The 12,712-nt window shown below is 45.2% G+C and overlaps 1 protein-coding gene across 1 annotated transcript; it reads left to right on the top strand.

Annotated features, from left to right (window-relative positions):
* The first annotated feature begins 717 nt into the window (after positions 1-717).
* On the top strand, positions 718-12,365 carry LOC124660091 (probable mitochondrial adenine nucleotide transporter BTL1). Its single transcript, XM_047197882.1, has 5 exons — positions 718-938; positions 5,267-5,361; positions 10,959-11,292; positions 11,403-11,640; positions 11,829-12,365. Exons 1-5 carry the CDS (start codon positions 729-731, stop codon positions 12,083-12,085), a joined length of 1,134 nt encoding a protein of 377 aa, XP_047053838.1. The 5' UTR covers positions 718-728; the 3' UTR covers positions 12,086-12,365.
* The last annotated feature ends 347 nt before the right edge of the window (positions 12,366-12,712 follow it).

Raw genomic sequence — 12,712 nt, 5'->3', positions numbered from 1 at the left:
CAAGAGAAAATCAAATTAGCATAGTTCCATCAGAAGAACACAATGGCATAACAAATACATTATGTACAGACAAGCAACTTAGATCCTAAAAGTCGCAACTATTTTGTAAGACGGGAACGATAATTTGTCATTCAGATCAAAACATAGGTCATAATATTACGGAATTTATAAAAATGTTAAGTTTTAGCATTGAATATATCCAAGTAATATATATTTTCTCTCTCTCAGTGCCCTAGGTTTGTAATCCTTGGCTGTACTCATGTATACTTTCTAAAATTGCCGCCGCAACACGCGGGGAATCACCTAGTTTTCTATAAATGTATGCCACTAAGGGAAAGTCATGAACTCATGACTGTTTTTTTTTTTTGAGGGTTTGATTTTTTTTAATGGAGCAAATATCCCTCTGATGGCTTGAAAAAAGCATGGACCTTGCATGGGCAGCTCCGATGTTTCAGGCCGTCCGTCCCTCCGCGCGTTAAGTCTGCCGGCCTGCAATGATGGGCCAGAGACCCAACCAGTCTAACCTGCGTTTGGGCTGCGTAGCCCATTAGGGTCCATAACCCCGGAAGTCTCTCCCGGCCCAGTGGTTTACCGTCCGACCCCTGCAATCGTGAGTATTTCAGACAACACACCGCGCTGACAGCAGCAGCCATCTTTTGCGGCCGCCCCCCTCCGGGGATATTTCCTTCCACCCTTCCAAATCCGGAAGTGGACACCCGCGCGCCGCCATGGACGCGCCGAGCGGCGGCGGGAAGCTGTCCCTCGCCAGCGTGGGCTTCGCCGGCGCCGGGGTCGCTTCCGGGGGAAGCGGTGCCGGCGGTGGAGCCGGCTACAAGGAGCTCCTCGTCATGGCGCTGCCCAAGGACGACGGCCTCGACGGCGCCAAGGTCGCGGAGCTTATCGGCGCCGGGCTGCCTGACATGGGGGGCTCCGTCAGGGTAAGGACACGCCACTCCTAGCCGTGTTTATTTGGTTGCCGTTGGTTACTAGGGCGGCAAATCGTGGCTATTTTGTTTTGCACCGCTAATAATTATCTAATCTGATTAACCGGGCGAACGGGACTCTGCTCTTCTACCCAATTGGATGGATGCGTTCGTCTGGTTCGCTCTAGGATATATATTTATGCAATGCTTCGAAATCATCGTTTTCATTTCGTTTTACGCCTCCTCATACGATGCAGTATAGCTGCTTGCTGTATGACATACTCCCGAATGGACCAGCGAAATTCAAGGGCGCCATAATGGAGTACATTTGATCTGTTGAAGATTTTGCTGTCATGTCACCAATATTGCACTCAACGCTTACTGAAATCTTTCTTTTGTCGAAGTTCTGCTAATATGTGAAACACATGATACTTTGCTATTTTTGGGACCATAATGATGTATGCAATCAATATGCACGTGACATGTTGGCTTCTTCCATGTACACCTAAATAATCCATACTGTATTACCTTAAATTGCTAGCTACTATTCGGTTTCGGAAAAAGCAGATGCTGACTTCCGATACAGGCTTGCTTAACATTGTTTACAAGTGGGAAATAATATTGAGAACCCGACAGATGAAATTTGTCCCTTTTTATACACCTTTTGCATCCATGTTAGTCTGCAGAGAATGATAATGGACAAGCTTCCAAAAGGTTCACCCAGTAATATTGATTTGAACTTCTGTTTTCTTTAGTATTTGATCAAGAGTTTATACCTTGGATACCTTAGGAAATGAATTTTGGCTGTCTTAGGGATATTCTTCATGACTCGTTTGGATAAAGGTGTTCATTTAACATATGAATCACCATTTCCACTTTGACACTTCTTATTTCCACACATCTTGGAGGCGCGCCCTTGCTCGTGCACTGATCTTTGCATTTGCCTCTTCAACTGCTAAATTGGATTTTGCCACATGTGCAAAAAGGACAAAACTGGTGTGACTGTGATGTTGCTCTTGTTCGAATATTCTGTTATTTACAACTCTGCAAATGGTAAACTTTAGAGGAAATTCTTAAAATGCCATCAAACGATTGCCACATCCCAAGAATGCCATCAAAGTAGCCGTCGTTATGAGAATGCCATTAAACGAATTTCGGCGTTCTGAGAATGCCACCTCCGTCACCGCTAGTTGACCGTTAAGTCTCTTGTGGAAAGACTATTATGCCCTTGATGCATTCTTCGAAGATTTTGACTAGACAATAACATTATCATGCTAAAAATATTCAACAGAGTTTTGCCTTGTTTTTTTTTCTGACATTTTGCAACATAATATGAACATGGAATATAATAGACATTTCAACAAAATACCATTTCACAAGTTCATGACATCATGCCCAAAATGCCACAGTTCACTACATCAGTTTATTTAATGACCTACATTCATGATTCATCACACCAATTCATCAACAATGCTTCCTTCTGCTTCCCACGGCTGGGTTTTGCTGCAGCTACTTTGCTCCTTGTTCCCATGGCTGGGCTGCTTGCTGTAACTCCTTCTGTTCATGGCTGGGCTAGCAGGAGCTAAGATGATAGAAATTTAAGACCTAATTCCTCTTGGTAAAAACATATACAAAAGGATCCAAAGAAGTAAGATTTCAGGAATTTAATACAGGAGGCACACTGGTTGTTTTAATATTTTCTTTGGCATATATTTTGCAAGTAGCCAGCTGTAGCAATAGCACTATCACCCATTGTGGTTAGCAAAAGAAGCCATCACGTTAGTATTCTTGCTCACAGAAGTGCCAGACCATATTAAACAATCACATTCGTAAAATGAAGTGTGCAAGAGACATCAAATCTATTCATGTAGTTAACTTACCTATTAACAAAACAGGACACATGACTGTCTGACTCATTGCAAGCTGAACTACTCTTGTAGTTAATTTACTTGTACAGAGACAGGTTCTCTCTCTAGTAGGACAGATATGTATGGAAGCATCTTCCCTTTGAATGGTTTTGTCAGTAAATAAAAACAAAAATATCTCTTGGCCACCTGCAAAATACATTGATCTTGAATACAAATGATCTGACAAGGGGGGTCCATATACCAGTGACCTAGTGGGATAATTGATTGATTCATTTTATTTGGTGGATCTGCCCAGATATTACTGGAGTATATCTTTAGTTTATTTCCCCAGGATCAGAATGAGTAGAACTACAAACATGTAGTTTATTTCACTCAATGCACGACCGGTGGTAACATCATTCATAGAATTATCAGGAACAATTACCAATTTCCATGTCTGCTTAAATTAGACTTTATTATCAAATGCATATCCAGCTGAAAACAATCATAATTGAGTAATTATACCCATGAGCTAAATTTTGTGTGCAATACCAAGCATACATGCTAAGAGACATAACTGAAATAGCTAAAATCAGAGCTAAGGATCTAAATTCTCACAACCTTTCATAATACTTAAGGAAAATGAATAGCCATTTCTTGCTACCTTGCGCAATTCCATGGCTCCACTGCCTCCAGCTCTTGGAAGCTTACTTGGAAGACGTGGGCGCCGCCGCGGGTCAGGTTTTTCACTTGGCTTGCCGGCATGGATCGCTGCTGGACTGCCCAACGCCTTGCCAGACGAGGCCTCCAGCACCATCCCCGCTGCCTCCTCTGCGACCAGATGCCTGAGACCATGCACCATCTCATCCTCGCCTGTCCCTTCTCGCGACAGGTCTGGCATGAGGTGCTGGCTCGTCTCCGCATGACCTGCCAGCCGCCGGACAGCAACGACGCCTCCCTCGATGAGTGGTGGCGCAAAGCCAGGCAGATGACCCCTAAACCTATGCGCAAAGGGCTGGACTCCTTCACCCTGCTGACGCCTTGGATGCTCTGGAAACACCGCAATTCTTGCGTGTTTGACAGAGCACAGCCCTCGGTACACGACTTGGTTCAGGAGATCTTCGAAGAGGCTGATCTTTGGGCTAGGGCCGGCGCGAAGGGCATTAGGGTAGTGCTTCCGACGACCTGGGATGTGCACTGTGTCATTCCTTGTATCTGTACCCCGCCTCCTAGGAGGCTTGTAAAACTATCTATCTTTGCAATGAAATGAAACGCAAAAGTCTTTTGCGTTTTCTCGAAAAAAAAAATGAATAGCCATTTCAGTACTCTGAAAATTTAACTTTTTTTAGGGGACGGCGGCACTGAGCAGACCTGCTCAGTTAACAGGATTCACCTGATTATAGGATCCGATTAAAATTTTGTCCTGAGTAGCCCCAAATTTTAGTTTTCCAAAACAATCTGTACAAACATGGATAGGAAACATCATAAAGGGAGTATTGATATGTGAAAGTGGGGCATGGGGAAGAGGGGGTGAGGCAGGGGGCGGACGAGGGGATGGTTCATGCTTTGCGTGTTTTTGTGCTGTGAAGCAAGGAACCGGTGCCCCACCGCGTTGGGAGGCAGCGGCCTGGTTGAGGTGGCATCCTGTAGCCAAGGAGGCAGCAGCGTTGTCCGGCGAGTAGGCGAGACGTTCCGTCGCTGGGAGGCGGTGTCCTGGTCCAGGGAACAGCGGTGGCGTCTAATTCGTCACATTGGTAGGCGGGGTGGCGGATGGGATGTGCTAGGTGCCTGTGGTGGCTGGCCAGAGATGTGGAGGCCGCACGTGGTAGGGTTAAGGCTGCTGACGTTGTTTAGGATGAGGTAGGTGAGTGACAAGGTTGGGTCAAGGCCTCAGTTGGGCAATTTGGATACCTGACTAAAAAACTGGCAAGTTTCTCTTTCGGAGTTAACGGTCAAACTAGGGTCAACTGACGGAAGTGGCATTTCCGGAACGAGGACACTCATTTAATGGCATTCCTGGAATGATGATTTACTTTGATGGCATTCTCGGAACACGGCAATCGTTTGATGGCATTTTAGGAATTTCCTCTGAACATTCAACTACTATCCGTGTGTCGGATTTGGTTACTGTATGTGATGACCTCCTGTTGATAAAATAAATATTTCTTATTTAAGACCAATTTAGCTGTAACAGAACACAAAGTGTCATCTGATAGAGTATCTTTATCTTACAGATACATGGGATTCAATAGTTGTGTAATCACTTTACTGACTTTGATGGCTTGCATAATACCCTTGCTGTACTTCAGCAAAGCTGCATAATTCTCAGCTGAACAGTGTAAAATGGACAATTTTAGTATATCATCGCAGCTATACTATGTGAAGCACTTGATGGGAGGCTTTTCTCTAGAAAAAAAGCTTTACATTTTTTTTATGATGTTGTCCATGGATTTGCTAGTGATCTTCCTGACAACCTCTTTTTTTAACCCACTGCAGGCGTTTTTTAGGACTAGAGAGGTTAGAGAATTTGCCAGCGGGGCCTTAGCTGGTGCTATGTCCAAAGCTATTCTTGCTCCCCTTGAGACTATCAGGTACTCAATTTTACTGGCGCAGCTTTGTCCGATTACTCATTATGAAGTATGGTGTATTTTTTACTCATAGCTTACTGAACCATTACATTTTACGCTTTTTTTATATTTGCTTTCTCATCTGAGGCTACTGCATGCACTTGGAGTTGAAGATCCGATGTGATGACAAAAATAAATAGCCCAACAAACTGGCATTAGCATTATATCTCTTTCACACGATATTGTGATTTCCCGTTTCTTTCTACTTCTTTGTTAAGCCATTTTTGCTCCGTCAAAATATAGTTGATCCAGTAACCTGGTTTCAGAAATTTGACAGAAAACTGAGCACTAAATCTTAAATTAAAAGTGATAACGTCAGCAACCTTGACATACAAGCTAAGTTTCTCCAGAACACCACCTTAGTGATGGGGTACAAATTTCAAGGCCTGCTGAGTTAGAAGTTGGTCTGTAAGGTATCCTTTAAGAAAATAACTTATGTTTCTCCATCCTGTTTTGTCAGTTTACTTTTTCTTTTCCATACGAAATTCTTAACTGGAATTCCGGGTTTCACTATCATGAGATAACTGAACAATATTCAGTTTTTTGCCCAGAGGCAAAGTCCAGCAAACACAAAAGAAAAAGAGAAACAGCCTACCAGCAGCAACAGAAACATGAGCGTCCAAAGGCTACCTGACCTACGGCAACCAAAACCATAGTTTTTAGCCAAATAGAAACTACTCAGTCTTCTTCATAACCTTCGACTACAGGTACCCAGGAAACATAAACTGACGCCAGGTATGATTACAGCTTCCATCTCCATTCCTTTTAGGTTCAGATCATCTTCGGAAGAATCTCCTACAGATCGTTGTCGGAAGATTCTCCAGCTTCAGTGATCCTCAGGTTGATGCCTCTAGTCGCATCCCTGTGAGCTGATAGAGCAGTGTCCTGCAGAATCTTTGCACCCTCCAGAATCACCTGCTTATCAGTTTCACCTTGAAGCCCTGCCCAATATTTCAGGAAAGGACCTGCAAACAAATTATCTTAGCTGGTGACTTGATGAACCTTTTTTTTTTTCAAAACAAGCTCTATTTCTAATTTTCCACATTGCCCAGCATAAAGCTGCCACACCAACACCATAAACATTAGTCAAATTCTTAGCATAATATGCTATCCAATGGAAGTACTTAGTGAAATTGCCAGGACAATTTGGAGCACCAATCTAGCTGCTGGACAAGTGAAAAATAAATGGTGAATATCCTCTTCTTCCTCACAGAACCTGCATTTTGTATCTCCTCTCCAATCTCTTTTGAACATATTATCTTTAGTAGCTATTGAATTATGCCAGATTAGCCAAAGCCAGATTTTTATTTTCTGTCGTATTTTGCCATCCACCGATATTTAAATCTTCCATTTACCCAAACCTCAGATAACTTCTTATACATAGTGTTGACTGAAAATAGACCAGTTTTAGACAAATTCCATACAGGTTTGTCTTTTTCCACACCAAGTGGACTAGTTAGGAGTAAATCCATCATCCGTGCTTGTTGCATTTGTTGATTTTCATCCAACCATCTTCTATAAGTAAAATTCAGACCTCTGTCTACTGCTTCTTTAATAGGTAATTCTTGTTGATTACAGATTTCCTACAAATCTCTGAACAAATTTCTTAGGGATTGGGATGAGCACCAAGCATCATCCCAAAAGCTTGTCATATTCTCATCTCATCCTTCTGTTTTCCAAATATAATTTATTAATCTTCATTATATCAGTCCAACATGAAGTCACCCTGTCTGGATTCCACCAGAGCAATGGGTTTATTTCTCACATATTTTGCTTCCTTTTTTATTTCCAATTTCCACCACCATTTGATAAAAGGCTAGTATTCATTTTTTTCTAGGTCTTTAATTCCCAACCCCCTTTTTTCTTTTGGTCTACAAATGATCTTCCACTTAATTAAATGATATTTCCTTAGTGCTACCACCCTGCCAGAAAAATCTGCTCTGCACTTCCACTAAACCACCATTAAAAATTTAAAAGTCTTGTGGAATCTAAACAAGGACATGTAATGTTAGAGTACATCATGGGCCTGGGCCCATTAGTCTTAGGGTTTGCTTAGGGGTCAAGTAAGCCTTGCTTGGGAGTCAAGTAAACCTCTCTATATATGGAGAGGAGATGTATCGATCTAATCAAGCAAGAATTAAGAAGGAAATCCCTTCCCTCTTGCCACCGGCCGTGGGCAAGGCCCCCGGCCGGCCCTCTCGCGCCCTCGCAGCCCTCTCTCTCCCTCCCAAACCCTAGCAGCCACATAACACTTGGTATCAGCTTTCCAGGTTCGATCATGTCCAGCCATCCCACCACCACTGGCCCGATGGCCACCACCACCGGCGCCCCGCCCAGGCCGGTGCCGGCCACCTTTACCGCGCCGCTTCCCGTCGCCCTCACCTCGGAGGAGATCGCCGGAGCAATCCGCGATCTCACCACTGCTGTCCAGGAGATCCGCCTCTTCCTGGCCGGTCCCTACGGGCCGCCGCCGCCGGCGGCGGCCGCTGCCGTGGCAGCCGACGCTGCTGCTGTCGTTGCCGCCACCCGACATCGGGCTGCTGCAGTCCCCGCTGCCGCTGTCCACCATCTCCGGGCCGGGCCCTACCTCGGCGCCGGGGGTCCCTCTTCTCCAGCAGCCGGCCGCCTTTTTCCCCACCGGGATGCTGCAGAAACAGCAGCAGCTGCCGCCGCCACCAACGCCGTTGCAGCTGTTGTCCTCACCGATGCTGTCCCTGTCGTTCGGTGGGCAGCTGCAACAGCAGCAGCAGCTGCCGTCGCCACCAACACCGCGGCAGCGGGCTGCTGCCACCACCGACGCCGTCCCTGCCTTTCGGCGGTGTGGGAGCGACCTTGGCCCCGGGCTCTACATCGACACCGCCCGAGATGCCCTGCCACCAGGTCCGTTTCCCTCCGTCGCCGTCACCGCTTCCGGCTTGGATCGCTATCCGCCACGTGTCGGCGGTGGTGAGGCTGCAGGCTGCTGCGCGCGGCCTCCTAGCGCGTCGGCGTGTGCGGGAGATGCGTGATCTGCAGTTGCAGCTCCTCCAAGTTGCGCATCGTTGCGCAACGAACCTCGATCTCGTCCGCTGCGTCGGGGATCTTGTGCGTGCGGTTCGCCCCACGGGCGGCGGACATGCTGTTTTTCCCGCGGGCAGCGACCTCCAAGTCTGCGACATCGACAGTCAGCTGGCGAGGAGAAGACATGGTGTCACCGACAGGAGCGCACCGCGTAGCACCACTGCATTCCGCCGCCGGCCGCCGCGAGGGCTCCCTTGGTCCCGATGGTGTCCTTGGGATCCAGGGGGCTGTAAACGCACAAGTTCGGCGCACGGAGGATTCTTGCCTTATCGTTCGGAGTCAAAAATAAAGAGTCGGAGTCTCATTCGGGTTAGCTTATTTCAGGTCAATACAATAGGCCGAGATGTAAAAGGCTTGTTTTTTAGGCGTTAGGTTTGTGTGGGGTCGAATCGTCGTTAGGTTGCAGCTCGAGGACGAGCTGCATGTCCAGGTGGGGTGTAGTGTTAGAGTACATCATGGGCCTGGGCCCATTAGTCTTAGGGTTTGCTTAGGGGTCAAGTAAGCCTTGCTTGGGAGTCAAGTAAACCTCTCTATATATGGAGAGGAGATGTATCGATCTAATCAAGCAAGAATTAAGAAGGAAATCCCTTCCCTCTTGCCACCGGCCGTGGGCAAGGCCCCCGGCCGGCCCTCTCGCGCCCTCGCAGCCCTCTCTCTCCCTCCCAAACCCTAGCAGCCACATAACATGTAATAAATCAGGACGCTGTTCAGAGAGAAATCAATCACTACCTTCCTCCCATCTAAGGACATAGATCCAGCTTGCTAACCATTAAGATGTTTCCCTCATTTTTCTTCTATAACTTTCAGATCTGTGATCCTTAACCTTGCTCCATTAACAGGCGCCCCTAAATATTTAATTGGCCAAAACCTCATTTGGCAATTAAATATATCAGCATATACTTCAATTTAATACTATCTTCCATTGTCAACAACACCTCACTCTTATCAAAGTTGATTTTTAAACCAACCATATATTCATAAAAGTATAGCAACGATTTTTTTGACATTAATAGCCATTTCCACATCATCCTTGAACAAAATGACTGTATCATCTGCATATTGCAGAGTAACCACTCCTCACCACTTCTCTTCGAATTAAATGTGGGACAACCCACATCTTAAACTTCCTTCATGTGCTTTTCTAAACAATCCTTGCCAAACTGTCTCCCACCATGTAAAAAAGCAAGGAGAAATGGGATCCCCTGCCTGACACCCTCATGTGTACCAAAGTAATTTCCAAGAACGTTATTTATTTTTACACATAGAGTTCCATCAATGTTGGGGATATGCAACTAGGTATACCACAGATGGTGGTGAGGCCTATGGCCTAACCGGGCGGCAGTTGTCAGAGAACAACAAAGGTCGGATCCGATCCAGAGACAAGCTACCGGATCCGGCCCATGGTGAAGGTCGGTTGGATCCGTGATGTGCACGACAAGGAATACTTAGCGTAGTCTAGGCTTAGTCGTATCCGGTAGGATCTCTACCCTTGTAACCCTAAATCCGGACCCTTTATAAGCCGGATCCTGGTAGCCCTTGAGGCACAACTCAACTCATTGAATCTCGCACAAGTTGCCTAATAATTCCAGACAAGCAGCAGTAGGGCCTCGATGTCGTCGTGAGGTTTCCGAAGCTGGGTTTCCGTCCCAGTGACTCGTCGCCTTATGGCCCCCTCTCCCCTCCATGAGGACCCCCTCACCGGAGTACCATCAAATACGCAATGACAACCAACAACTAATGTTTTAATCCATCCAAACAAAGTGGAATTAAAACCACGTTTCTCTAAACAAGTAAAAAAAGAAACTCCGAGCTTACCTTATCATATGGCTTTTCGAAATCAATTTTAAAAACGACCACCCTGTTGCTTTTTCACATTGGATTCATGTAAAATCTTATTAAGAGAAAAAATGCCATCCATAATATCCTTGGATCTTATTAAAGCATTTTTGACAAGGTAGAACAGCTTTATTCAGGACAGGATCAAACCTTTGAAAGAGCTTTAGGGAAAATCTTAAAGCAAACATTTAACCGGCATATTGGTCTAAATTGCTTAAGATTGTCAGCACCCTTCTTTTTTGGTATTGAAGTTATAATACCAACGTTTAACTAATTTTCTCCATTTATAATCTTAAAATGGAGAAGTTCAACTTGCTAAATATTATAATCGCATTTTTATGTATAGGCATGTTAATTTGTGCAGTTCATAGCAAAATTAATTTATCAATGCCAGATCACTAGTATTGTTGGTAATGCACTAGGCTACTATGCCTTTCTGATGGAGCAGTGGAGATTGTATGCTTTGTACCCATACGCCATTTTAAATTTATAAAGTTGATTTTCATCGAGCTATATGGTGTTAAGGTCTGTAACTATTATATGTCGAAGGATAATTTCCTTATAGTGGAGTGTTATAATGTATCATTAGGTTACAGGTTGAATGCTAATTACCCTGTTAAATGCATGTATGGCTGAATAACATCGTGGTATGCATTTAATTTCAGGACAAGAATGGTTGTAGGTGTAGGATCGAGACATATTGGTGGTAGTTTTGTGGAGATCATGGAACAAAATGGGTGGCGAGGGCTTTGGGTGGGCAACACAATCAACATGATCCGCATTGTTCCAACTCAAGCAATTGAGCTTGGGACATTTGAGTATGTAAAAAGGAGCATGAAAACAGCACAAGAGAAATGGAAAGATGATGGATGCCCAAAGATACAGCTTGGAAATATGAAAATTGAGCTGCCACTCCACTTGTTATCACCAGTTGCTATTGCTGGTGCAGCTGCTGGAATAGCTGGCACATTGATGTGCCATCCTCTTGAAGTTATTAAGGTTTGCTGAACTAAACTCCACGTTGACAGCCAAAACTCAAAACTGTTTGTTCACTCGTATATTCTGTGCTTGTTATGTGTCTCACATTCTGTATGTTTTATTTATGACAGGATCGCTTGACCGTCGACAGAGTTGCTTACCCTAGCATTAGCATTGCCTTCAGCAAAATATACCGAACTGAAGGTATCCGTGGTCTCTATTCTGGCCTCGCACCGACGCTAATTGGGATGCTTCCTTACAGCACATGCTACTATTTTATGTACGACACAATTAAGACTTCATACTGCTGCCTACATAAGAAGAAATCCTTGAGCCGTCCTGAGCTACTAATTATTGGAGCTTTGACAGGTAAAACAAGATTCCCCACCACCTGCAACTAGCTTCATTCACCACCTTTCAGTTAGTGGTTGAACTTATCTTATTATCTGTTGTGAATTTGCAAAAGGTGTTGGCATTTCTGCCCAAACAAATAAGCTGGGGCTTCAGTAATTAAACAAGTAGAATTGTGGTTCATATTTGGCTTTTGGAACTTGCAGGTCTCACAGCAAGTACAATCAGCTTCCCGCTGGAGGTGGCGAGGAAGCGTCTCATGGTAGGCGCCCTGCAAGGGAAGTGCCCGCCCCACATGATTGCCGCGCTATCAGAAGTGATCCGGGAGGAGGGCCTCCTGGGGATCTACCGCGGGTGGGGTGCGAGCTGCCTGAAGGTGATGCCAAATTCGGGCATCACATGGATGTTCTACGAGGCGTGGAAGGACATCCTCTTGGCTGACAAGGACAAGCCCCAGAACTAGTAGTCTACCACTAGTGCTGGACAACGCCCTATAATAATGCTGTTGTTTCGTGCTGTGTGGGCGTGGGAGTTCTGATCCTTTTCCAGTTTTCGAACCCCACTTCCACCTGCGCTGGAGCCTAGAAGGTTTAGATAGGAGGATGACGGTGTGTCGTCTTCTTGAGGCCAATGATGGCTGGGAGCATTTGTTTGCCCCACACTAACTTTGAATGCCTGGTTTTCGATGGGTTTTTTTTAACAGATGGTATTAATTCAGGAGGCTTCGGCCTGTTTGTTTAAAATTTGGCATGTTCCAGTGCGTGGTGTTCCTCCAAGCATCCTCTTTTACCTTGCTGATGTCGCTGCTGAATGCAGCTGCCTCGGTCGAATCCGCAGGAACATGGAAATCTTGGGTGATTGTAGGAAAGATCGACATTTCGTGTTACTATATAGAGGAGCTCAGAAAGCTCAGACAACCATTTTTTCAGTCACAAAGATATGGATATTGATGCATCATAGTTCCACATGCTTAGAGTAATGTTGTTTCGTTCCGTGTGGGCCTGCGACTTGATCCTTTTTTCAGTTTTCAGATCCAAATTCGTTCCGCCTGCACCGGATGACTGGGAAAGACTAAACTGACAAACCTCTG

Source organism: Lolium rigidum, chromosome 6 (genome assembly GCF_022539505.1).
Source record: "Lolium rigidum isolate FL_2022 chromosome 6, APGP_CSIRO_Lrig_0.1, whole genome shotgun sequence".
In the NCBI taxonomy this organism is placed as follows: Eukaryota; Viridiplantae; Streptophyta; class Magnoliopsida; order Poales; family Poaceae; genus Lolium; species Lolium rigidum.
Note: the sequence above shows the minus strand (reverse complement) of the source record. Positions and strands in the feature narration are given on the sequence as shown.

Excerpts from the sequence above, each read along its gene's own strand:
- LOC124660091 (XM_047197882.1), top strand. The coding sequence starts at position 729 with ATGGACGCGCCGAGCGGCGGCGGGAAGCTGTCCCTCGCCAGCGTGGGC. Across the intron at positions 939-5,266 it reads ACATGGGGGGCTCCGTCAGG|GCGTTTTTTAGGACTAGAGA; the intron begins GTAAGGACACGC and ends AACCCACTGCAG. Across the intron at positions 11,641-11,828 it reads AATTATTGGAGCTTTGACAG|GTCTCACAGCAAGTACAATC; the intron begins GTAAAACAAGAT and ends TGGAACTTGCAG.